General features: G+C 41.4%; 1 protein-coding gene across 2 annotated transcripts in view; it reads left to right on the top strand.

The window, feature by feature from the left end:
* Nucleotides 1–8,586: 8,586 nt before the first annotated feature.
* The window catches only part of AGL (amylo-alpha-1, 6-glucosidase, 4-alpha-glucanotransferase), a 29,015-nt gene continuing 11,430 nt past the window's right edge, over nt 8,587–26,171 (top strand). Inside the window, exons 1-23 of one of the 2 annotated variants that reach the window (XM_062003249.1) lie at nt 8,587–8,863; nt 9,315–9,464; nt 11,488–11,698; nt 12,563–12,729; nt 13,157–13,360; nt 15,201–15,382; nt 15,604–15,715; nt 15,979–16,099; nt 16,208–16,310; nt 16,401–16,498; nt 17,022–17,161; nt 18,545–18,732; nt 20,262–20,385; nt 20,857–21,020; nt 21,570–21,671; nt 21,906–22,061; nt 22,142–22,292; nt 23,464–23,588; nt 23,701–23,813; nt 23,939–24,073; nt 24,541–24,671; nt 25,313–25,449; nt 25,973–26,106. In XM_062003249.1, coding sequence (XP_061859233.1) covers nt 9,383–9,464; nt 11,488–11,698; nt 12,563–12,729; nt 13,157–13,360; nt 15,201–15,382; nt 15,604–15,715; nt 15,979–16,099; nt 16,208–16,310; nt 16,401–16,498; nt 17,022–17,161; nt 18,545–18,732; nt 20,262–20,385; nt 20,857–21,020; nt 21,570–21,671; nt 21,906–22,061; nt 22,142–22,292; nt 23,464–23,588; nt 23,701–23,813; nt 23,939–24,073; nt 24,541–24,671; nt 25,313–25,449; nt 25,973–26,106 — 3,080 coding nt within the window. In that variant the 5' untranslated portion in view covers nt 8,587–8,863; nt 9,315–9,382. Of the gene's footprint in view, nt 8,864–9,314; nt 9,465–11,487; nt 11,699–12,562; nt 12,730–13,156; nt 13,361–15,200; nt 15,383–15,603; nt 15,716–15,978; nt 16,100–16,207; nt 16,311–16,400; nt 16,499–17,021; nt 17,162–18,544; nt 18,733–19,776; nt 19,901–20,261; nt 20,386–20,856; nt 21,021–21,569; nt 21,672–21,905; nt 22,062–22,141; nt 22,293–23,463; nt 23,589–23,700; nt 23,814–23,938; nt 24,074–24,540; nt 24,672–25,312; nt 25,450–25,972; nt 26,107–26,171 lie in introns of both variants that reach the window. The other variant, XM_062003251.1, reaches the window with a different exon arrangement.

The raw sequence follows: 26,171 nt of genomic DNA, 5'->3' as shown, positions 1-26,171 counted from the left end.
TTGGAAACGCCCCCGGTTCTCGCCCAAGTCGCTGTCCAGAGTGAGTCCTCGGAAAAAGTGGCTTGCTGTGAAACGCGTTAAGGGCATGGCGTTTCTTTGCAGTCTCCAACTGCTGGAGACGTTGATGAATGTCCGAGGTTTGCAATCAGGGTCTTGCCCCGTGCTTTACCGAGAGATTGTCCTTGTAAAAGCTTGCAGAGCTCGTTGGTGGTGCTACTGGTAGGCCTAAATGTGCTCACGTACACAACCTTGCAAAATCGGCTTTTTCTTATCAAGCAAGCAAACACGTACTGGCTGTAACTGGGGTTACTCACACAGGCTTCTCCGAGTTCTGGTTTTCTTTGGTTTGTTCAAAGTCCTCAACTGCTCACAAAGCCCCTCAATTAGTTAATGAAAACCCAAAGGGAATTTTGCTCTCCCACGAATAGAGATTTTGTGTTGGTGTTAACAAACACGTTGTGTGGAGGGCTCTGATAATTCAGTTACTTATTAGTAGGTTTGAGAAGTTGAGAAGTGATCTCAATACTGTTAATTTAGTCATGTTTTCTTTAAAAGTACTATCTACTAAAATATATCAGACTTGAAAATTCACTGTTAGTGACATACTGCTTTCTCAGTTTCTATAGAAGCAGTATTGACCATTGAGGTGCTCTGGAATAGTTTATTACCAAATACATATAATGTGGAAAAGAATAATTAATTACTTTGCCTAATCAGGCAGTTATTTAACTGTTACACTTCTATTATCTTGCTCATGGAAGTCACCGGGAAGCTGAGAACTCAGCAAATGTGCAGCAATTGAAGAAACACAACACATAATCAATAGGTTAAATTTAGATATGGATATTTTCCCCCTAGCTGGGGTGAAAAAAAAGTAATCAGTTTACAACAGCCATTCATAAAGTCCTCAAAATTGTAAGCCTGAGAATATATATGCTTTATTAAGTGCTTGTGTGTTATTAATTAATGATGATTAAAACGAGCCATCCTTGCAGACACATTATTAGTATGACAAATACTAATATAGATACGTTTAGAGTATCAAAACCCTGGTGACCACGATGGCCAATATTCTGACAATAGTTTTAAGATCTTATTTTAGGGTCTTGGCCCATTGACAAAATGGGGTGTATGCTTCTAAAACGTTGTTACAAATATAAGAATTTATGGAAGTAACTTTCTCGTTGAGACTCACAAGGAGAAATGAAAATGCAAGGTACAATCCTGTTGGAAACTGGATTCCATTTAATGTATTCAGTCCTCTATGAAAGGTAAAGTGGGTGAGAATATTGTTTTGGTTCTCATTTTATAGCTTCTCTTGTTTTGGAAGATGTTACTATTGACAAAGAGCTATCAAGCTCTAGCTTAACCAAATCATTGGCTAGACACACAGAGGGCTGCGAGGTGGTTTCTAATCTTCCTGCAAGCCTGAAGAGAAAGTCCTGTAATTACTGCTGAACTATGTTAGTGGATGACAACGACAAGTGGCAAATGAACAACACAGCATCTAAGATGAAAAGAAGCTGATGACTTTTTTTGCATAGTTTGCTGCAGGACCTCAAAACAACTGCAAGCTTATAATTTTGAAAGTAACAGCAATTTCATAAAGGAGACTTCATGCTGAGTACATAAAGGGGAATTCCTGTTGCTTAAGAACTAAGAAGACAATTAAGTAAAGTGCATACAATTTTGGAAATTAAATGTTGTGGTCTAAGGCATATGCTGATAGCTATGCTATTTTTTTTAAGCCTAAAGTACTATGGAAAACAATAAACCATTGAAGCTAGGTCTGAAGAGAACCCATTTTATTATGTGGTTCCATGCAATCAATTTTCCTCTTGGGTATTAATCTAACCCCACAAGAAAACAGTGGTAGTTTAGAAGGTCAGCCCTTGGTCAAGATTCATTTATGTGTGCACTAGGCAAACAGTTTCTCTATGTTACTGGCAAGACATTAAAACACCGCCTGAGTTCAAACCAAGGGATGGCCAAAGAGGCTGCATCCCTGTCAGATTGTTTTGATGACGGATAACTTGGATCTAAGAAGCTTTTGTTACTGTTGTTTTCCATCTCTATATATAGACACATGTTGGAAAAAGTGCATTTAGACTTAGCCAAATACATGCAGGATATCAGTCTTCCTATGGAAATAAGTCCCAACGCATTTATTCACCTCTCTCTTGTGTATCCTACACTTACAAGACTTCAGCATTTTTCAAGCTTCTCAGGTTTATCATCTTAGCTAAATACATATTAGAGTAATGTATTATTACCTTAGATAGGAGGGTTTTTTTCTACCAAAGCAACTTGCAGTAGCTTTTTTTTTTCCCCAAAGAGGAATGTTGAGTCAGTGAAACAATCCTGACCATCTAAAAGGAAATAAATGACGACAAAAGTCACAATGTAGGATGACATGTTTTTCTCCATAATTAATTTTTTCCCTTGAGCTTTGGCACTGTTTCATACTTACTGGCTTTAACAACTGACTTACTGTTAACACACAAACTAGATAAATGTATTCCACTGACCTCCAGAGATATCCTTTTTTATGTATGCTTTTCTTTGATCTTTATTCCTTTCTTTTAATCAGGGCTTTCTACTTTCACGATTTTTTTTTTAACGTCGCACAAAAATTCACGCTTGGAAAGTTATTCATACAAAAATGCTTGTTTACCTAGAGGTAAGAAAAGAACGCGTTTTACAGCTCTCGGTCAATTACACTAACTAGCCACCCGGTGGCATCAGCCGCTAAGCAAAACCAGATTTTCCACTCGACTGCGCAGAAAGCTACTTTCATTTTCCGTCTCAGTTCCGACACATCAACAGCTGATAAAATAGCTTCCTGCCAAAATGTGTATCAACTTTGACTTACAGAGAACTCTTTTTAAAAAAATACTTCCCTGCTTATCTGAAATGAAAGAATTAGGTTTGGTTCCCTGATACCGATTTGAGCCACGTCTGTGTAGGCGCTATGATACTATTTAAGAGTCCGCACTTACTCTAGTGCACAGCACAATTACATTAATGGATCAAGGGCTGCAGTAAAATAATTTTTACTGACTTCAAGGGATGTGTGCCATTGCTTTATCTGATGCATACTATTTAAGTTTTATCTGATAAAAGTAATGAATTATTAACTCCACTGAGTTTTCTATATTTTTCACCATTTCTGTGGTGCCTTTACAGATTATTAACCTCATTATATCAGTGAGATGTGATGAGATCCTATTATTCCATTTCACAAGGAGCAAAAAGCTTGCTGGCAAAAACACTGACCTGTAAGAGCTCCACTGAAAGGTACTTTAGACCCCATTACACAATCCATAACGTGAAACTAAACAATTTCTTTGTACCTCTTTAAAGTTAGATGCACTGAATTTTACAATTTTTGATTAAAAATTAATAGCGGTTTAGCTTTATACAGAAGTGAAAGCAGGGAGCATTGATTATTTGGGGCCATACAGCAAGGGAATGGCCAAGATGGGATTAAAAACAAACCGAAAATATTTCTGCAATCAAAAAATTCATGATGACACCAGGCTCACCATTGAAAGGTCAACAGTCCCAAGTAACTAGAGGAAAGGGAATTTACACGTTCGGTATGAACATACTGCATAGACCAGTGTCCTAATTTCTCCATCTCATTTGACTTCTTACCTATGTAGACATATTTATTCCACCCTACTATTCATTCACTGACTATCAGGCTATCGCAACCTGTTTAGCTATTGAGAAGGGACTTTTAAAAACCCTAAGCTACAGGTGGTTACTTCAATGCTCTGACCAGTATCTTCTGTCGGTACTAGATTTGAATGTCCAAGGCTGTCTGTAAATCCCTGCTGGGCGCTTCTCAGGCACTGCATCACAAAGATCCAACTCACGGGAAAGATTGCAGTCAAATCAAATTGCAAAGATATAGTTTTATAGAAAAGGAGCTTTCCTTTAAAATCAGGTTTTCTGGATGAGATCTCACCATTAGAAGACAACAGCTAGACAGAAGATTCAACCCCTCTGAAGTTTTATATTGCTTAAACAATAGTAGTGTTAATTCATGAATTTACAGGCCGTGGGTGTGGGACATTGAGAAAAACTGTGCTATTACTGTAAATTTCATGAAGCCTGCATACAGGCTAAAGGAATCTGGTTTTAATTTTAGATAGCTAGATGTTCAGTCAAGTTCCCTCTGTGCTAGCTGGCTTCTTTTACTGTTGTTATTCAGATCTATTGTTCTGTTATTAAAAAAAACCCTGCACTGTCATGTAAGTACTCTGAGTTCCCACACTTCACAGTCCTAACCTTTAAAACCGGCATAAGCAATGTGATGCCAGTGTGATCTGACACCGAGTGTCTAGGCTCCCTGAAGTGTATTGAGACCACTGTTAGAATGAGTGCTCTGTAGTACTGCATTGCAAAAAAGAAGGCAGGCAGGGAGGGAGGGAGGTGGGAGGAAGCACTAGGAAGGTGTATGTAAAAGCACTGAAGAATTCTAGTGTTAGTGTGCTGGAGAAAGTTGGAACATTACTTCTCGATAATGATATTATATGGTATCCACTCTTATTTTAAAGCATCTATTGATTTTTTCTGCTGTTATATTACATTGCAATCAGAGAAACTGCAAATCCACCCACAGAGAAACCCACCATTTTGATGCCAGTGTAGCAAATGCCATGAGTGACTGCTGTGGCTATGTTCTGGACAATACCTGCAATGCTAAATGCTGGCACTTGGGCACTGATGTTTTGCTTATATATCTCTGTATATATACTCCCATATACAGAAAGCCTGCCCAATTTATGTCTGCTAAATTAACACAGGGATGTGCCAGCATGAGGTGATGTTGATAGAGAAAAGATCAGAGTGGTCTGCTCAGCTTTCCTGATTCAGCTTCATCACGGGACCTGCTATACTAATTCAATATCTTTGTAACAGTCTTTTTTTTCATAGTGAAGGCAAATGAAATTATATTCTTAAAATTACTAAGTGATTTAATAGTGCTTAGAGATTTGGGGGTTTTTTGTTTCTTTTTTTTCTGTGTAGTAGATCAAGACCTTTGTTTAAACTGCTGACATCTGGTTTAAGTAGTCACAAATGTTGGTCAAAATAACTGCGTCAGGACTGGGACTCAGGAGGCTGCATGCTAGCTTGCTTTCCTAATGATTTCTGTCTTCGGAAACTTAAAAATCTTTTTTCATGAACTTGGATACATTTTGGGTTTTTCTTGCTTTTCACAAGGCATTCAGCAAACACTTTAGGGTAACTATGCAAAGGTCTTGGTCGCATAGGCTTTATTTGCTCTTCTTCTCTTAGAACTGTTCAACTGCATAACCAGTTCATGACATTTCTAAATCTTACCCCATCCACAGTTTGTGACAGGATAACAGCATGCCTGGGGGAAGAGGCACTTGTGCAAGGCTCTGTGGCAGACCAACTGCTAAGTCACTTCAGAATACTCAAGTTTGCTGAGAATCACAGCAAAGAGATGGTATAGATCTCTTTTTGGTCCTATGACTTCCCATGTTTGTTGGAGCTTCTTGTATTTTCCATTCCCATGTTGCATCTTCTGTACTAGGAAACATCCAGTTTGGAGAAAACAGCCAGCATACCAGGAGAGCTAGGAAAGACAAGGAAGATGGGAGAATCCTGATGGATAAGCAGGAAACATCCATGTAGAATGATGCAGATTGGAAGTATCACATTTGAATTATATCCAAGTAAGCCTCACTGAGGTGAGTGTTAGAGCACCTCAGTGAATGTTTAGTGCAAACACACAGGTACTGTTCACCAGTCTAGGGACCTTAATATTTTCAAAGGGGCATAAAAGTTGACATATTCACTTACACCAACATAAATACCTTTCTCAACAATACCAAAAAATGCTAGTTGTAATGAGGAACCAACAGATTTCAGAGGGAGGAACAAGTAAAGGGGGAAAAGAAAAAAAATAGCTACCAAAAGTTAACAAACTTGGTTTTAAATGGGTGGAAGTGTTTTCATTAATATCAAGGCCTTTGGCCTGCCCCTGAATTCTTCATAACTGGGTGATTATAAAGGTATGCATGGGATGATTGGAAGTAGATGCTTAATTGTTTTGCAGACTCTTCTCAATTCCACAAAATCTATCACCTTTGAAAAGCAAAAAAAGAGCCCCAAAAAACCCAGTATAACATAGTGACTGTAAATTGAGAAGCATGTTGGTGGTTTTTTTTAATGTAGTTCTAGGCAATAAAAATAGACTGACCTTCCAAAGCTGCAGGACTGACCTTTACAGCAGTGTGCAGTTAATGGCTTCAGTGGTGAGAGGCCTGGAGCAACTGCCTCATGTACTCTGCAGTACAAAGTGATGATGAGAGCTGCCTGATGCCTACAGTTCAGATGGCAGTATGCTCCAAAACATGACTTTTTGGGCTTTTTTTTTAGTTTTGTTGTTTTTTTTAAACCACCTTACCTCCTAGTCAAAGACAGATCCCCAAAGTCTTCTTGTCATACTATATAAAGCACCTAAATCTATGTGACATCATGTTTTTTGGATAGTGCAGCCTATCAGCATGGAGTCAGAGCCCACCTGAGGGGGCTGAGGGCTACCGTGGGTGCTGAGGTCCCTGAGACGGCCGAGGGCTCCTGTGGGTGCTGAGGTCCCTGAGGCGACTGATGGCTCCCGTGCACCTTAAGCACCTGAGGGCTCCCACGGGCACACCTGAGGCGGCTGAGGGCTCCCCCGCAACTGAAGGCTCCTGTGCACACCTGAGGCGTCTGAGGGCTCCTGTGGGTGCTGAGGTCCCTGAGGAGGCTGATGGCTCCCCCGCACCTGAGGCGGCCGAGGGCTCCCGTGCGCACACCTGAGGCGGCTGAGGGCTCCCCCACACCTGAGGCGGCCGAGGGCTCCCGTGCGCACACCTGAGGCGGCTGAGGGCTCCCCCACACCTGAGGCGGCCGAGGGCTCCCGTGCACACACCTGAGGCGGCTGAGGGCTCCCCCGCACCTGAGGGGGCCGAGGGCTCCCGTGCGCACACCTGAGGCGGCTGAGGGCTCCCCCACACCTGAGGCGGCCGAGGGCTCCCGTGCGCACACCTGAGGCGGCTGAGGGCTCCCCCACACCTGAGGCGGCCGAGGGCTCCCGTGCACACACCTGAGGCGGCTGAGGGCTCCCCCACACCTGAGGAGGCCGAGGGCTCCCGTGCACACACCTGAGGCACCTCGCGCACACCTGAGGGCTTCCTCGCGCCCCGGCCCTTGAGGCGGCTTGAGGGCTCCTGCGCGTGCCGGGGCTCCTGAGGCAGCTGAGGGCTCGCGCGCATCTGAGGGATCCCGCGCGCACCTGAGGGGTCTCCCGCACCTGAAGCACCTGAAGGCTCCCGCACACCTGAGGCGGCTGAGGGATCCCGCGCACACCTGAGGGATCCCGCACTCCCCTACCCTTGAGGCGGCTTGAGGGCTCCTGAGCCAGCTGAGGGCTCCCGCACGCACCTGAAGGCTCCCTCGCGCCCCGGCACTTGAGGCGGCTTGAGGGCTCCTGCGCGTGCCGGGGCTCCTGAGGCGGCTGAGGGCTCCCGCGCACCTGAAGCACCTGAGGGGTCCCGCGCACACCTGAGGCGGCTGATGGCTCCCGCACACCTGAGGCGGCTGAGGGCTTCCCCGCACCTGAGACGGCTGAGGGCTCCCGCGCACACCTGAGGGCTTCCTCGCGCCCCGGCCCTTGAGGCGGTTTGAGGGCTCCTGCGCGTGCCGGGGCTCCTGAGGCAGCTGAGGGCTCGCGCGCATCTGAGGCAGCTGAGGGATCCCGCGTGCAGCTGAGGGGTCTCCCGCACCTGAAGGCTCCCGCACACCTGAGGCGGCTGATGGCTCCCCCGCACCCGAGGCGGCTGAGGGCTCCCTCGCGCCCCGGCCCTTGAGGCGGCTAAGGGCTCCCGCGCGTGCCGGGGCTCCTGCGGCAGCTGAGCGCTCCCGCGCTCGTGAGGGCTCCTCGCGCACCTGCCGTTGAGGCGGCTGAGGGCTCCCTCACGCGCCGAGGTCCCTGTTCCCTTGCGCACCGGGACCCTTGAGGCCTGAGGGCGGGAACGCAGACGAAGCCCCAAGGGGCGGCTCGCAAGGAGTGGGTAGGCCCGAAGGCACCAGCCGGGTTAAGTCAGGCAGCCTTTGAAGTAACTAACATCTTCCTTAGCGGAATGCTCGTTCAATCACACGGAGCCTTAGTTTAGGAGCTTTAACCTCCTTTCGGGGGGGTGGGCGGTCCCGCGTGGCGGTACGCACAAGCTACATGTAAAGGCGATGACGGGCATTATAGCTGTAAGTGCAGGGGCAGAAGATCAGGTACCACCACCTTGCGCATTCCTGACAGCCCTGGGCCGCTCCGGTGCCAGAACCACCCGAAAACTCCGCCCGCCCGCTCGCAGCCGCCGCAGCGCCCGGGCAGAAGGTCGCTCCTGAAGTCACCTCTGCTCGTGGGGCGGGGAGGGGGCGGGGAGAGGCCGGGCTGCAGAGGGAGCGGGGAGGGGCCAGGCCGGGGAGAGGCGGAGCGGGACAGACGCGGCTCGGGGCGGCCTTGGCCACCGCGCACAGCTGCCGGGGCGGGCCCTGCGCTCTCGCGGGAGCTGCGCCGGCACCGCCCGTCTCCGTGCCCGGCCGCGGCGGAACCAATAAAGTTTTGTTTTAATAAAAGCAAGAAAAGAGGAGGAAAAAGGTGGTTCCGCTAAGTCTGTGGCGGCTGCTGCCTTGCGCGTGAGTGACTGCCCGGCCGGCCAGCCCGGGGCTGCCGCAGCAGGCGAGGGCGGACGGACTGCTGCAGCCTCCGCCCCGGCTCCGCTCGGCCTGGGCGACCGTCGCTCTCAGCGGGGAGCTGCGTCTCCGCCGCTCTCCGAGCTCGCTCGTGAGTATTAAGTAGGATCGCTGAGGCGGGCACCGCTTCACAGGGAGGCGAGGCGGCCATAGGGGGCCTGGCGGCCACTCCTGGTGGCACTGGGGTGAGCAGGGAGAGTGACAGGTGTCAGGCTTCCCCCCCACCCCCCCAGCGTCCGCAGGGGCGGCTCGGGCCGGGGGCACCTCCGCAGCTCTGGCTGCGAGCCAGGCCGCGCTGTAGGACAAGGAGCTGCTCTGGGGTTCTGCCACCGGCGGTCTCCGGCCAGGGGAGGGCTGAGTGCCTTCTGACAGCTCCCTCATACCCTCTTCCCCCTCCTCCCTGCCGTGCAGCACTTCGTCTCCTCTCCCCAGGGGCTGGGGAACATGTAAGCGGGTCCGGCGGCGTGAGGCGTTCCCAAACAGCCGCCGTTCTCCAGGGGGTCGCCGCTGACATCTGGATTTTGTCTGTTCCCTCACGGCAGGGCTCGCTTCTTCCTCCCCGAAGTGAGTCTCTTGGCGCGGGAGGAGCGCCAGGCAGACGACCGCAGCCATGCCGAGCGGTAAGGAGACGCGGCTGCTGCACCTCAGCGAGATGGAGAAGCTGGACAAGACCCTCTTCAGGCTGGAGCAAGGTAAGTCGGGGCCGCCTCCTCAACCACGTTCTTCTCGGCGGAGAGCCCACGGGATCGGGTGAGGGAAATGACCGGGAGGTTGTTGCCTTCTTTGGGCAGAAATTGAAAGAGAGCCCCAGGCTGTGGTGGTATTCGCTTTTTGGTGGTTCAGGTTTGTTTTTTAGTTTGGGGTTGCTTAGTTTTTTTGTTTCACTGTAGAACAAGGAATAAAAGCTAAACAAAAAACATCTGAAAGGCTTCCTTCCATAGCAGAGCTCAATGTGCTTCAGTTGTGGTTCGATCTGACTCTTATCTCTTGAGAAAAGAAGAGCAGATCATCTAGGAACAGTCAGGCTTTGTGGGAATGAAAGGTGAAGCATTTTTCATACAGGCCCTGCAGGACAGGATCTCTCCTTTTATAACCAATATTTCAGTGACCTGAAAAAGTCCTCTTAGGTCGAGATCTCTAGCATTTATTTGCAATGTGTTATTTAGTACCCCATCTTTAGTATTATGTAAATGTCAGTGGTGAAGAAGTGGAGAGTTGACCCTAATTTCCATTTTTAACTCATCCTTCCAGTTGTGTAAGCTGTGTTGGAAGGAGTCACACAGAAGTCCATGGCTATCAAACATTCTAAGCACCTCTGCTGGTAGCGGTCTCAGAGAGGGCATAGCTAATTTTGAGCACAGCATTCCTCATGTCAGTATAACTGTTACAGGAAATAAGATATCAATGGCATATATCCCTCTGCTCTAATTTTAGTAATCCTCATAACAAAATGTCAGAACAGTACTAAGGAAAGTGAACTTCACCTTTGAAAGGGGATGGGATTTTTTTTGTGTAAGGTTTTCTTTAATCAAGTGAGTTTCATTTTACCAGACAGACATTCATATGCCCAAATCACTGCTTTGCATTGTGATTTTTGGTGCACTGGTGATTATGTTAAATAAGAGAAACTGTGAGCTTGGTGCATTCAGACATTGAACTTTAGTATTAGACTCCCTATGATTATACTTAATAAGCAAGTGGCATTTTTCCAGCCTAAGATACTGGAAGTTGCCATCTTTCAGGACTGGAGTTTTCCTGCACTTTATAATTCATTATCTGTGTATTAATAACTTTCTCTTTTTACAAATACTTGTGCTTCCTTTACTCCTGAGTTTGTACACTGCTATGGCTAATAGGTGTTTTAGTACAGTTAATTACATGACTGGCATGTAATTTAGTAAAAGTTATTGTTTAAGCACTTAAACCTGATTCTTTCGCTTGACTGTAATTAGTCATGCACGTTACAATGACCCTCATACCTGCAAGTGGAAGCCTATTCTGAAACCTGTTGACTAAGCTGAATTTTTCACTTCCTGAACTGGACCACAGTATGGTTTTAGGTCCTAATGTTTTGACTTGATTTTGTTCCCATTGTCATGGTTATCTTAAGCCTAAACATTGCTCTTTCTTTGTGTGTGTGACCTGAGGCACGTATAGAAAACTCCTTTTTGTTTGTTGAGCTCTCTGAAAGTTTAACAATTTGTACGTTGTAGATTACACACAGCATGTATCATTTTACAGCTAAAAGCATAAGGATTTTGGTGTTTTTAGTGAACCCTGGATGGAGAATGAAGGGATTTGAAATACTTTCTGTTTTGAAATAGGTTCCTAATATTTTTTCAGATGTTTTCATGGGTCAGTTTAATCTAAAGAGTTGGTAAAACTAAATACTATATAATCCAAAATCTGAATAAAATTATGTGTAGTCTGAGCTTTAGTGTATTTTGATTTTAAGACTTTTAGGTAGCAAAGAGGAACAAATTGCAATGGAGAGGAGTAGTGCCATGTAAGTAAAGGAGTACATGTAAAGTGTACAAAGATCAAAATGAAGAGTAGAGAGAGGTGATGCTGTAGAAATATACCGTTCTACCAGAAATTTTGGCAGATGTGTTAGTGTCTTTCTTCTTAACATAATATTGAATTATGATTTTTCAATTGCAGGATAAAAATACCTGGTCCTCCCAATAAAGTGATTTTATCTTTCTTTTTCTTGAGGTTTTGAACTACAGTTCCGCTTGGGCCCAACTCTTCAAGGCAAGCCCGTTACTGTGTACACAAATTATCCAGCTTCTGGAGAAGTGTTTGATCGCCACAAGTTCAGGACACTATCGTGGCACAATCCCACAGGAAAAGAAGATGACTCTGATAAATACTGCAAGCTGGATCTCCAAATTTCTGGGTCATACCAGTACTATTTCAGCCTTGGGTAAGTGAAATTCTGTATTTACAGCCAAATGCAGCCTACTCCCTTGGTCTCCGTTTTAACCTGAAGAAATGACTGTTAAAGATACTGAATGAACTGACATTTCAACCACGAGGCCTGCTAATGAAAGACAATAGCTGTGTTGTTTGTTTAATACTTTGTGATGCAAAGATATTCTGGAGAATATACAGAACAGAGCTGATCCGTTTCCTGTGAATGTCAGGAAACTAAGCCGTTTTTACAAGCTTTCACAGTCACCGGTGTTCTGAGGACCAGAATCATTACCTTTCACTTTCTTCATTGACTTTGAAGATTGTTTTCTGTTCCAGAGGTTCTGGTGTTCTTTACTCCACATTATTTTCTTCCCTCTTTGTTTCAACAAGTGCAGAAGAGAAGGGCAGTGTCTGTAATGATTTTTAGCCTGGTATTCTGAGCTGCTGGAAGACGGGTGGTTAAAGTGCCTCAGACTTAAAATGGAATTTAGCTTGGATATTTTCCTGAGAATGATGCTCCAAGTGGAGGTCTTTGTAGAAAAGACAGGTGGTCATGCTTGCATTGTTTCTGTCCACATCATAAAAGAAGGAATCGGTAGTCTATCAGAAAATAACAAAGGTAGCTCAATTTTGCAGAGCATTTAAAGCTCTTTACCTCAATTACATTGTTGTAAGTTCAGTAGAGACATGATGCCTGAGAGTTCAACAGCTCTTCAGTGTTTTCTTCAGGTGTTCAATCCTGTTCCCCAGCTCCCCACAACTGTACTAAGCTATTGAAATAGCTGTGCTTGTTGCGTTTTCGTTGTGAAACTGTCTGTCTCTGTTTCTGAAGCAATGGATGTTTACTGTACCAATGAAAATTAATTTTTCCTAGAAATGAGAAAAGTGGTGGAGGTTACATAGTCGTGGATCCTATTTTGCGAGTGGGAGCCGATAATCACGTGTTGCCTCTGGATTGTGTTACACTCCAGACGTTCCTTGCTAAGTGTCTGGGACCCTTTCACGAATGGGAAGATAGGCTTAAAGTTGCAAAAGAAACAGGTAATGCAAACACACAGTTTTCTCTCATGAGCAAACCCCATAGTTACATTGTTACAGGGTGAACAGCTCACTTGTACTCTAGTTGTAGGCTAAATATTTTCCACCACATTCAGTTTAGTTAACAGATGAAGTTAGTGAAGTAATTAAAGTATTTGCAGAGGTGCAAAGTTCAGGGATTTCCTGTTATAGGAAACTACTTTTGGTTTATTGTTTTGATTTCATATAGACTTGGAAGCTTGTAGATGTGACCTGATGATTTTTAGAGCTTCTGTTGTGTAGAATTTGAAGGAGAAGATTGAGAGTAATTTACACTGGTTATTCCAAACACTAGCTTTAAGTACATGTCATAACTAACTTACTATGCTTGTTTTGTAGCTTTCACTGAGATTTATTTTTCATACCAAATAAATTGCTTCTTATTACATAGGTTACAACATGATTCATTTCACACCGCTGCAGAAGCTTGGACTGTCTAGATCATGTTATTCACTGGCTGATCAATTAGAAGTAAATCCTGAATTTTCAAGCCATAATAAAAAGTGCACTTGGAGTGATATAGGAGCTCTTGTGGAAAAATTGCAAAGTCAATGGAATATGCTCTGCATCACAGATGTAGTCTACAATCATACTGGTATGATTTTTGTGTGTGTTAATAATCAAATTTGTCCTGTATTTCATTATTTTCCTTAACAGGGAGGATGTCATGTTATTTGGCTACATTTGTAGAAGAATTTGTTCAGAGTTCTAAGTAATCTTCATCAGGATAGATGACTAAATATTATTCTGTGGTGAAAGGGTGTTAAGAAGTGTTTTCTAACAGTATAGATGAGTGTGGTCTAGACATCATTAAGCAAAGTATACTTGATGGCTTTGTTTTCTGGTTTTAAGCTTTCAGGCTTGAATTTTTCCTCCTGTCTTTGATGTTTACATTCAAAACCTCTTGATTTACAACCAGCTCCAAACTTTGTTAAATGCCAAATTTAGCATAAGCAGAAAGACACATTTGATAAATGTCTGAGTAAGCAATAATGTTGCATATGCCTGTGGAGAGTGGAGATAAGAAAACAGGCAAATAGTTTTTGAGATTCTTTTTTTATCTGGATCTTGATTAGATGGAAATTTAACTTTACTCTTTTTTTTGTTTGTTTTTTAATTAAACAGTATTTTCTAGTAATTAAATTAGTTCATTCCTGCACATTAGGGTGATTTAATTGTAGAAAATGTTTTATAGACACATTTGAATATGACACAAGATGTGTAGTCAGTTATTTTGAGCAGATTATGAGTACTTGCACATCATTATTAATTCTACAGCATGCCTGCATTAAAAGCTTAAGTTGACTCACAGTAAATCCTGTAATGCTGACAATTCTGACAGCTCATAACCCTTGAGTTCTCAGTGTTGTATCTGGTAGTTTCAGCCTTCTAGCTGAGACTGCTCTATGAAAATGGCAATTTTTCCCCTCTGTTCCTGTTGTACAGTCAGACAGCTCACTTGGAATATTAAGTAGTTTAGTTAAGGTGTTTGGTTTTTACACTAGAATGGAAAAGAGACCGCTTGCACAGTAGAGAATGTTTAATTTAATGTCTTTGGTAGATACAGGGATTTTTTTCTTCTTTGTCATACTTCCAAAGTAAAAATTCTCTCTGCTACATATGTATTTACTCATACTGCTGCATGCACACTACTGGCTATATCAGACTATTATACTCATTTTCTACTGAAGACTCCTTACCTGAGGTAATTCTTGATGTTCAGCTTATCTTCTGGTGCTTGTTGGTGTTTGAGGAAGTTTGGAAAGATGACACAGTGGTGTGTGTTTTGATCTGAACTAGTGTTCCATTTGTGTGCACCAGACAATGCATTCATCTTCTTGTGTAAGTCTTGGTGGCACATCTCCCTCCCACACTGCTTCTGCTGTACATAGCAGTGTCACAGCTAATTCTTACCTAAAAGCCCATTTAACTACATTTTTCATTCATTATTTCTTGAGTGGGGCATGTGCACTCTTGCTCTCTGTCTGTGTGTGTGTAATGTCTGAGAGGGTTAAGAATACTAAAAAAATAATCAACTTAAGCCATCCTAAATCTTGTCTGGCTTTGGGATGAGTGTTTGCCTTTCAATACAGAGCATTTCATGTCCATTATTTGATGTGTTTCCTGCAACAAAAATGTGTTTATTTTTTAGTTTGTGTTTTGGGATTGGTAGTACTATTGTGTATTTTTATGTAATTAACAAAAAGTTTATCAGCAGTCTCTGCAACTGTTTATTGCAAAACAAATGGCTATTAGTAATGCACACCTCTGCATAAGATACAGTTTTCTGTTGGCATGGAAAGCTGTAGCTGAACTGTGAAATAAGTATATACATGCTTTAACTTCTTGGTGTTAAGACAGTGGCACAAAACAACTAAGTATTCAGCTTCTGTGCTCACTTTTTTTTTCCCCCTCCTCTCTCTTTCTTAAATAAGCTACGAACAGTGAATGGCTCAGGATGCATCCGGAATGTGGCTATAACCTTGTAAATTCTCCCCACCTCAAGCCAGCTTGGGTCTTGGATAGAGCTCTGTGGCACTTGACCTGTATGGTGGCTGATGGAAAGTGCGTTGCTAAAGGGGTCCCTCCGTCCATTGAAAATGATCATCATCTAAATGTGAGTGAATGAGAACTGAAGTATGAGCTAATTAACCCTGTAAATAGTTGAATAAACCTTTAACATGTCTAAGATTGTGGATATTTGCAGATATGTTTAATGAAGTAACCCTTTCCTCTCCCAATTATTTTTTTTCTGAACAATTCATGTGAGCACTTAGCTTTTCTTAGTTATATCAATCACCAACGTTATTAACCAACGTGACTGTGGGTTTTTTACAGTGTCTCCGTAAAATAATTTGGGAAGATATATATCCAAAAATTAAACTATGGGAGTTTTTCCAAGTGGATGTTAACAAAGCTGTGCAGCAATTTAGAACCCTTCTAACTCAAGGTAGAGTATGTTGTTGAAGCATGTGGGTTATATATTTATAGTTAAAGTTCTAGGTAAACTTGACAATAAGGTGGAACACAAAATAACCCCACTTTTTGCTGTGTGAGAAATCTACCATGCTGATAAGAATGCTTTGAGGGCAGGTAAAGCCTTTGAAAGCTTTGCACCCCTTGAAGGCCTCAATCTACCCATATCCTGCTTATGCTAGAATTAGAAAAGTCCTATTTTTACATTTCAAATACTTTTTTTTACCTTGTTCTTAGGCAAAATGAGCACTAAGTCCGATCCAAATCAACATCTTCAAATAGTTCAGGACCCTGAATATCGACGGTTTGGCTCTACGGTAGATATGAACATAGCATTGGCAACATTCATACCACACAGGTAGTGTATTCTTGATTCCAAGTTATAATCAGAAGTGAAATTGTATACTGCAAGTTTTAAGCATAAATTATTCTAATAGTTCTGTGCTTTTACTGTCCTCCTGATAAGCAATGGACCCGCTGCAATAGAAGAATGTTGCAACTGGTTTCGCAAGAGGATCGAGGAACTGAATGCTGAACAATACAGACAAACTAATCACCATCAAGAGCAGGTCTTATAATTACTGTATTTTAATGCTGAAACGTTTGAAATTGCAAATAAATGCAGGCATCTCAGTAATGCATAACTTAATTCTTTCTAGGCTGTGAATTGTCTTGCGGGGACTGTGGTTTATGAACGACTGGCCGGTCATGGTCCTAAGCTGGGTCCTATCACTAGGAAATATCCTTTAGTTACCAGGTATGTTTTTGTTTGTTTGGAAGCCATTAGAATCCACACAGGGAAAGTAAGTTCAAAGTTCAGTAAAAGTATACATTTGTATGTACATGTTTTTTCTTTCCCTTGGACAAATGCTACTTAATGAATTGACTCTTTTTTTAAGCAACTGTGGTAACTGTTTAATAAACAGAAGTGACCAGAGAGCATGCAACAATACTCATGCTCTTGTAGGAAGAAGACAGGTGGATCTAGGAAGGCTTACACCTTGCAGATTTGGTGTACTTGGTGCCACTCATATATCTGAAGAGCTAGGGCTATAATCTTGCATTACCAACTGACACCAAGATAGTGGCAACACCACGGTACAAAATAGAAAATTTCTTGTCATTTATAGTGTAGCAGCTGCCTGTTTTGTATCTGTTTTTTCTACAAGCCAGTTGAGAGTGGATATTTTATTTTCAAAGACAACACATCCTGGCTTAAGTTGCCTTATGTGTGATTTTAGTTTTTTTCTTGGTTATTTAGTTGCCTGTCTGTTCCACAGGTATTTTACTTATCCATTCAAAGAGCTGACTGTGGAGGAAGAAGAAACTATGATACATCAGCCAGATAAAGCTTGTTATTTCATGGCTCATAATGGCTGGGTTATGGGAGATGATCCTCTCAGAAACTTTGCAGAACCAGGTTTGTAAAAGAACTTTGAATTGTCTTATAAATGTTTTGATAATCTAGACAAAGCATAAAAGGATTTCATTTAATCCATCTGCTTTCTGAATGTATTCCTATGAAGCTGCAGAACAGCAGATTCCCAGTTTACAGTGTTTTTGTCTTCCATTCAGCATAAAGATCAACTGTAAGAACTGAGGTTTGAGGTCCAGTTTTGCAAGATTTGAGAGGGAAATTAACCATCTTTCTGCCACAGAAATGGCATCCTGCTTCCCTACTTCTGTCATTGTGTTTGTTGCTTTCTTTGTTCCAAGACCACCACTTTTTGGCATTTCCGTAGAGAGTGACAGTGTGGTAGAAAAAGATGCATAGTATTTTACTGGGTTAGTGAGCAAGAACTGCATCTTTAGAAGGTCCAGTGAGTGGCAGGCAGTCAGAAGGTGACCCAGCTAATCCAAATCAAGTATGCAGGTGACTTCTGAAGGTAAAATAGGGTAAGAAATTACCAAATCATCACTCCTTTGGGGACAGCATTGATACCCAGTGCAAGCAAGGCTGGCAACTCTTGTTTCCAGAGTAGTTGTTCACTTTCTAAATGGAATCAAACCAAGGCCAGCTTAATTTAAATTAAAAGCATCTCCACGTGTTTATTGAGTCTGCTCTAGAAGGCAATGTGATTGATACTCCAGAGTGATCTCTAGTGGGCAAACTCCTTGTTTCTGCAAAATAATTTAAAGCCCTTTCACTGGTTTTATTTGCTGCTTTTTTGCTTCCTTCACGAGGATGAGAATAGTAGTGTATTTCAAGGATGGTTTTGTTCAGTTGCATTTCAGATAATTACTCTTTCTCCTGAGCAGACTGTTGTATTTTTTCCTTCAGTCACTGACTTTATTTAGCATACCTACTGAGTTGGCTCTTTCAGTTTGTCTGCAGCTTTTGAGTGCTTTATACTTGTGTTATGCCTTTGTTTTATGCCACACGGTATTTCAACATTATTATCTGCTGTTAACAGAAGATAACATTTGAAATTGTGGCTGGAGCAGTTTATTTTTGTTAACACAATGAGATACTGCTTTGAATGTGGCCACTATAAACACCAGACTACTGTCTTTTGTTCATTTATTTGCTGCCTGTTTTCTTCTCTGGTACAAGTTTTATATACTTTGAAGAATTACAATGAATTTTATTTTAATCTGAAGAATGATATCAGTGTATTTCATTGGAGTAGTCTAAAGTTATACATCAGCATAGAATATAGAGATTTGGAGTTGATACAGTTATTATTAAGATTTTTACTTTTCATTATAGTGCTCTCCTGCTCTTCCACTAGTAGAAGGTGAAATACCATATGTTCATTTTGGTGCACATTCTCCACTGTACAGTGAGTTATTTCCCTTTCAGGTTCAAATGTTTACTTGAGAAGAGAGCTTATTTGCTGGGGAGACAGTGTGAAGCTGCGTTATGGTAATAAACCTGAAGACTGTCCATACCTCTGGGCACATATGAAAAAATACACTGAAATCACTGCCAAATATTTCCACGGTGTTCGTCTTGACAACTGTCACTCCACACCTATTCATGTCGCTGAGGTACGCAAAATTAAGCATGTTTATTATGAAGCAGTTTCTGTGAAGTAAGTCCTGCACTGTTGCTACAAAACCTGCAGTATCTACAAGGCAGAGTTATGGTGTGAATTAATCTTCCTCATAGCATATGCAAGGTTTCTAGACTAGTGATGCTTAGGTATATTTTCAGCTACTTTTAAACAGTTAGTAGAGTGGTGTAGCTGTATCTTTCAATTCTCTACTTTAGCTGAAATCATGTGGATAGGGATCCACATGGCTAATGCTTCCCTTGTGTGGCTGTGGACTTGGTGCAATGACTGCCAGTACACACTATGTCAGTTTTAGCTGAGGTCATTGCCAAGACTCAGTTGAAAGTCATTTTTCTTTGCCATGTATATTTTGCAACATCTGAATTAACAGGAAGTGGTTTCCTCCTCAGAGCTTTGAATTTGGTAAGCCTGACAGAGTTTTTGCAGGTATTGCTTATAACTGAAAGCTTATTTTTTTTTGCCACTGAGAAACTGTGCTCATTTAGTAGATTAACTTTACAAAGATCTTAGTGCAGCTTATTACTGCTTAGTCTTGGCTGGGTTACAGATCTTCCCTAAATCTATAAAGAGCTCTCTAAACCAAGTTAACTTGCCCACAGAAAAGTTGTAAGTGTAATGGAGCCACTTCAAAACTTCTGCAGTTCCATCATTTATTGTTATTATTTTTTGGATGGTGACTTCAGAGACTTAAAGTCTTAAAGAGACCTAAAGTCTTCCTCAGTTGTCATACCTTAACAGATATCTCTTGCCTTTGTTCTTGCATTTTGACTTAAGATTTTGTGTAAATACAAAGTTGCAATTAGCTTAAAGTCTTCAGAGAATTTCCTAGAATTGCTAGTCAGTCCATTAGCTCTGTAAAATGTACAGATGGTTTCATCAATCCTACCTGTTATTAATATTTTTTAATCAACTGCGTAGACGAATGACTCATTCATGTTTGATTAACGTTCATTTTAACGCTTGCATAGACATAGCTGACAATGAATGTCTTGCATTAAAAATGTGTTGTGATCTATAGGAGATGCTAGCAACAGCCAGATCAGTCAGACCTAATCTTTATGTGATAGCTGAACTCTTCACGGGCAGTGAGTACATTGACAATGTTTTTGTCAACCGCCTGGGAATTACCAGCCTGATTAGAGGTACAATAAGAAGTTGAAAATTCTGTAGGATTGTTGTGTATGGTTTGGAGTTTTTAATGTGAAACTAACATTGGTATGCTTTTTCTTGTTTTTCTTACTTATTCACGTGTTTTGCTTATGCAATTACCTTTTCTTCGTGTTCTATTTAACTTTTCCTGTGCTGTGTGCTGATTCTTGGTTTTGCTTATGTTTGTGTGTCCTCTTCTGTGTAACAACTTTTTTGTTCCTTAATTTTGGCTTTCTCTTTGTCTTTGCTGCATGGCATTTTCCCATTGTTCAATCCCTGCCTAGCTTTGAAACTTGTCCCTTTTTGTATCTACCTTTCCCCTTTCTGTGGCTTTTTTGGCTGTGCTTTTTGCAGTACATGCTGGACACAGCTAGAAAATTGCGAGCCGATTTGTATGTAGTGGCTGAGCTGTTCACAGGAAATGAGGAGCTGGACAATGTCTTTGTGAATAGGCTGGGCATTACCTCCTTAATAAGAGGTAGGCTTGCTCTGTGTGTGGTCTCTTTCCAACGAGATTATACACTTTTATTACTTGGTGTAATCAGAAGTACAGTTTTTATGTGACTGATACTCAGCGAAACATGCAGCACTAGCTGTAAAATAAGAGAAGACACCCTGCATTAGTTTACAGAAGATTATTTCACTCTTACTCTAGCGAGAGAAAAAGAAGCTGTAGCACAGTTCTGCTGTGTAAGTGCTGCATCATGTCTGATTTGTTGCATGAGTTTCTTAAAGCCTACTTCCCCTTAAAGCCTACTTCCCCTCAGCTTTTTCTACCTGAACACGTTATAGTAAATGAAATACCCCAAGTTGTGTATCCCCAGTGGAGTACATAGTTATGTGATTTTTTTAAAACACATCTTTAATGATGAAAGGCTACATTAACATCTCCGTGCATGCTGCTCTCTGGGAGAGTTATTTTGATGCAAACATGCGTTTTATTCTTTAGAGGCAATGACTGCTTATAATAGCCATGAAGAGGGAAGATTAGTTTATCGTTTTGGAGGTGAACCTGTTGGCTCATTTGTCCAGCCACGTTTGAGGCCTTTGATGCCAGCTATTGCTCATGCACTGTTCATGGATATCACACATGATAATGAATGTCCAATTCAGGTGAGCACCTAAACCAAAAAACAAAGTTTGTATTTCATATTTTCTGAATTGGTCTTTCTGAGCACTGGGAGGGCTTAGTGCAATCTGGATGGTTTTCCTGAGTGATACGTGTTTCAGATCTTCACTCTTCATGCAGGAATACATTTTCATAGCAACTCCCTCTGATGTTCAAGATTTTGTCTTTCAAGGGAAAAAGTTTATGAAGTATATATATACTTAATAACAAGCTGGTTTGATTCTTTCCAGCTGCTATAAGTGTCTGCTTGTTAACCTGTTCTCCTCAGCTCCTGTCTTACAGGAGAGAATGAGAGTGAGTGATGGCAACTGGAGTGCTAATTTTTGTGGGTTTCTCATAAGTTGCTTTAGTTGGTGCATTTGTGTTGTGTTGTTTTTTGGGGGATTTTTTTCAGTAGTTCTGCTGTGATTGATAAAATTATGATGATGTGATTAGCAACTCCTTTGTTAAACTGAGTATATCTTCACGATGCTGAGTTGGGAGGGATAGATTCTGTCTTTTGTTCACTCTCTGTTATCTGTTTCTTAACCTAGCACCGATCTGCATATGATGCTCTTCCTAGTGCAATGATTGTTTCCATGGCATGCTGTGCTACAGGAAGCACCAAAGGCTATGATGAACTAGTACCACACCAGGTTTGTGTCTACAGTTTAACTCCCAAGTTATTTTTGAAAACGTGGACTTTATTCTTATCATAGAACATATATCTTAGTGTTGTTTGTTTAAAATTCCAAGCAACTTGATTGCTGGCATTGCTTCGTGTGGTCCAGTTTCATATGGGATCTGAATTGGTTATATAACTGAGACCTCCAGCTGTTTGTTTGGGTATTTTTATTAGTTAGTCTGCTTAAATCTTAATTTCTTTACAGATCTCTGTTGTATCTGAAGAGAGGTTTTATGCAAAATGGAATCCATCAGCACACTTGACTTCTGCTGGTGAAGTTAATTTCCAGACAGGAATTCTAGCAGGAAGACTGGCCATAAACAGATTGCATCAGGAGCTGGGGGCTAAAGGCTTTAATCAGGCAAGCAATGAGGGTAACACAGCAGTTTCTCCAGATTTTATGTTCTGAGTGAGCACAGTTGCAATGGATCTCTCTTCTAGGTGTATGTAGACCAAGTTGATGAAGATATTGTGGCAGTGACAAGACATTGCCCTAACACACACCAATCTGTTGTGGCTGTAAGTCGAACTGCCTTCAGGGATCCAAAAACTTCCTTCTACAGCAAAGAAGTACCTGAAATGTGTATCCCAGGTAATCAGATTTTCTTTTCAAGAGCTGGCAGGTGTACAAAAATGCAAGTTATTCTAACTCTGTACTTTTTAACTCAAAACACGTGAAGTCAATGTGATGATTTTTGGTGTGTAACACACATGTTGTGTGTACTAACATGCAGGCACCAAAAGGGGTTAAAGAAACAGTAGCAAACTTACTTTGCTTAAAGTTTTCAAAGGCATTCATATTGAGTATGCTTCCTCTATAAGATCCCCATGAGGGTGTGGTTTTGTTTACTGTCTCTTTTTGTGAACTGGTAAATAGTTAACAGAGAGACGGTTAATTGTACAGCTGGGCAAGATTACTGTTCAAGTGAGATACTGGGGAAAAGTGCTAAAATCTCATTGTATTTGTCCATGTTATTGCTCTTCAGCTTATGACTGTATTTTATAGAGGGTTTTACATTTATTTATTTATATAGTTTTTATATATGATTGTATTTTGTAGTTTTAAAATGCGTCTTGAGAAACAACTTTGTATCACATAATATATAGGTAATACATGCATAATATTAATTAAATATGTGAAGTATTTACTAAATAGTAGCAAAGTATTATGACTTCTACACATTACCTGGATGTACTCCTGAGGAGAAGCTTTTCAAGGTAGCTTTTTAAGTTCTTAGTTCTTTCAGGGCATGTGTGTACCTGTTTAACTGTCAGTCACATTATATGTTAAGACATTTACAGGTGGCTGCAAGACTTGTGGTTATTAGTTTGTAGATTACTGAGAGGATACTGGAATATTTAAGGTATTCATGTTTGAAGATAAACCATGTGTAGCTGCAGTTGGGAAGCCAATCTAATACAGTTTCCTAAAAGAAGATAAGGAAACTAACAGAGCTGGTGATCAGTAAAAGAAAAGTTGTAAATCACTAATTATTGACTGATTTTAGGGTTAACTTATTATGAAATAAGGAACATACAGTTCTAAACACAATAAGGTCGATGAACATGCAATGAATGTGCATAGGGTACTTAAAACACTTCCCCACACGTTCTGTCATGTTTGGCTGTTCTTCAGCTGCACCACAGAGGCTTAGGTTTTGAATAGCTAGGTTTTTCAGTTTTAGGTTTGCTTCATGTTTTCGAATGAATCACTTTTCATTTAAAGTATCTTAATATCTACAACGTGATTTTGCTTTCCTTAGGAAAAATAGAAGAAGTGGTATTTGAGGCTAGGACTGTTGAGAGAAGTGCTAGTCCCTACATGAAGGATAAACGTTTTATAAACGGCCTGCCTAATTTCACGATGGAGCTCAGAGAGCATATCCAGGTAACTGCCCTCCTTCACCCTTACTCTGATGTAACACGTTGTAATTTATGCTATTTTGTGTTAGAAAAAAAAGACGTTGCATTTCAGTTGCAAATGTGTTTTCTTTTCTAAGATTAAAGACAGTAAAATTATAAAGCAAGCTGGAACTGCAATAAAAGGGCCAAATGAATTTGTTCAAGAAATAGAATTTGAAAAGTTAACACCAGGAAGTGTAATAGTATTCAGGTACGTTACTGTAAGTGCCAACAGCTGCCTTAGCTGAAACTCAATTCTAGGAGTCTTTGTTTTGAGACTTGAGAATGCTTATTTGAACTGCCACATTTCTACAAGCTATGCATTCATATTTACAGAGTTAGTCTTGATCCAAAGGCCCAGGAGGCTGTTGGTGTACTCCGCAACCATTTGGTGCAGTTCAGCCCTCACTTTAAATCTGGGAGTCTGCCTGATGATCAGTCAGCACCTATATTAAAAACGTTATTTTCTTCGTGAGTATTCTTTACGTTTCTGAAGTAGAACTGAGGAAGCTACAGTGGGAGTGAGGAACAGTCTGTAAACTTACAGTGAGCGTTTGTTGGTGTTGTCACTACGGATGGATTTGGGTTGCCAGAGTGCAATAAAAACTGAGATACTCTTTTTATATGTATAATACTAAGCAAAGTTAGTGCTTCAAATCTTCCTAGGCTCATTTGTTCACATTCTATGTAGCTGATGCTTGAGGTAGATTTACTGACTTGGAGTGTTTGTTAGTGTTTGGATATGATTGATTGGAGTTTGTACTTAATACTGTGTTTCTAAATAAATACCAAAATATCAGAGTAGATATTGATATCCAAGATAGAATGTAAGACTTGCATTAAGTCTGAACCTAGAATTGTTTGTGAAATCCTTTCTCTGTTGCCCTACTGACTTTGCTGCTGGGTTGGGAAATATTTTTTTCTCCACTTTTTTTCAGTATTGCATCTAAACTAACTTTGGCTGACCTAAATCAAGTGCTGTATAGGTGTGAGGCAGAAGAACAAGAAGATGGTGGTGGTTGTTACAATATACCCAACTGGTCACCACTGAAGTATGCAGGCCTCCAGGGTAAGACTTCAGCATTCTTTTTTCCTGTCAAGTTTAAAAGTAAAACAGTGCTGCTCAGACTAGATCATGCCTTAATGCTGCTTTATGTAGTGCTATTGTGTGGATAAACAGTAAGCTGCTTCTGCTTGACCATGCTACTAATGAGTGTTGTACCCAGGAAGTCACCTACTATAAACCAAAAGCACTCTCGATACTCTGGGCTACAAAATTCAGTTTCAGTATGTGTCTTAACAATAATGTCCTTGCTTTTAAAATCAAAGGAAAATGCATACACTTCCAAAGAAAAGTTACATTAAGTAAACCCTAGGTGTTACTGTGTAACTGAGTAGTGATTTATCAAATGTATGAGCTTCACCATGCTAGTTATTCCACAGTGAGTTCTGTACCTGTCCTGGGTTTATGCTGAGGAAACTACAACTTAGGTGTATGTTAACTCATCCTGCAGATCAAGAGAAGTAAAGCAGTTCATAGAAGTCATAGAATGGTAGGGGTTGGAATGGACCTTTAGAGATCACCTAGTCCAACCCCCCTGCAGAAGCAGACAGAGAATCTGTAGCTGTGTGCCTTTTCCTCCTGAGTTGTAGTTGCTGTCTATGATAATGATATGTCTTTTTAATATAGTGTTGGGTTTGTATCTTCAGGATTAATGTCAGTGATGGCAGACATTAGACCAAAGAATGATTTGGGTCATCCGTTTTGTGACAATTTAAGATCTGGAGACTGGCTGATTGATTATGTCAGTAACCGTCTGATTTCACGGGCAGGAGCCTGTGCAGAAGTGAGTGAAAATCTTTATTTGCTGACTTTGGGGTTTTAGATTACTCATTTGTTTTTAGGAATTCAAACCTTCTTACCCCACTTGGGCCATAGTGATGTCATTTGAGTTGCAGCTTTCCTTTGCTACTCAGTTTAAATAACTTTTGTGATTGGTTTTTTGTTGTTTACAACACTAGCAAAGTGTTATCTCTTTCTGTATTTGATGTTCTTGCCTATTTCTGTCATAGTATAGATATAGTACAGGTTTTTCCCTATGACTTTTCTTAGAGTTCATCTCTTTGAGCTGAAATTTTGGAGCAGGATATCAGAGCAATTCTACCACAAATACCTAGCATGGGCAGCCTCTCAGATGTGAAAGGTTGCATGCTAGCACTGTTCCTAATAAACAAAGATAGCATCATCTTTGTGGTGATCACACACAACTTGGGTTGAAAAACTGTGACAAATACATCAGCTAGATGAATCCTGAAAGCACTGGGTTTTAAATCCTATTATCAAATTCTAAATGTGTTCTATTTGAATAGGTTGGTAAATGGCTGAAAGCCATGTTTGTCTACCTAAAGAGAGTTCCACGTTACCTCATCCCATGTTACTTTGATGCCATCTTAGTGGGTGTATACACAACGCTTCTGGATGCGGGTTGGCATCAGATGTCTAGGTAAGCTTGGCATATCTGAGCTATAGACATATCTGTACATGTATTTGTACTTTTTAAGTTTTATC

The sequence above is a fragment of the Colius striatus genome, chromosome 10 (assembly GCF_028858725.1).
Source record: "Colius striatus isolate bColStr4 chromosome 10, bColStr4.1.hap1, whole genome shotgun sequence".
NCBI lineage: Eukaryota > Metazoa > Chordata > Aves > Coliiformes > Coliidae > Colius > Colius striatus.
This window is presented reverse-complemented; position numbering and strand designations above follow the sequence as displayed.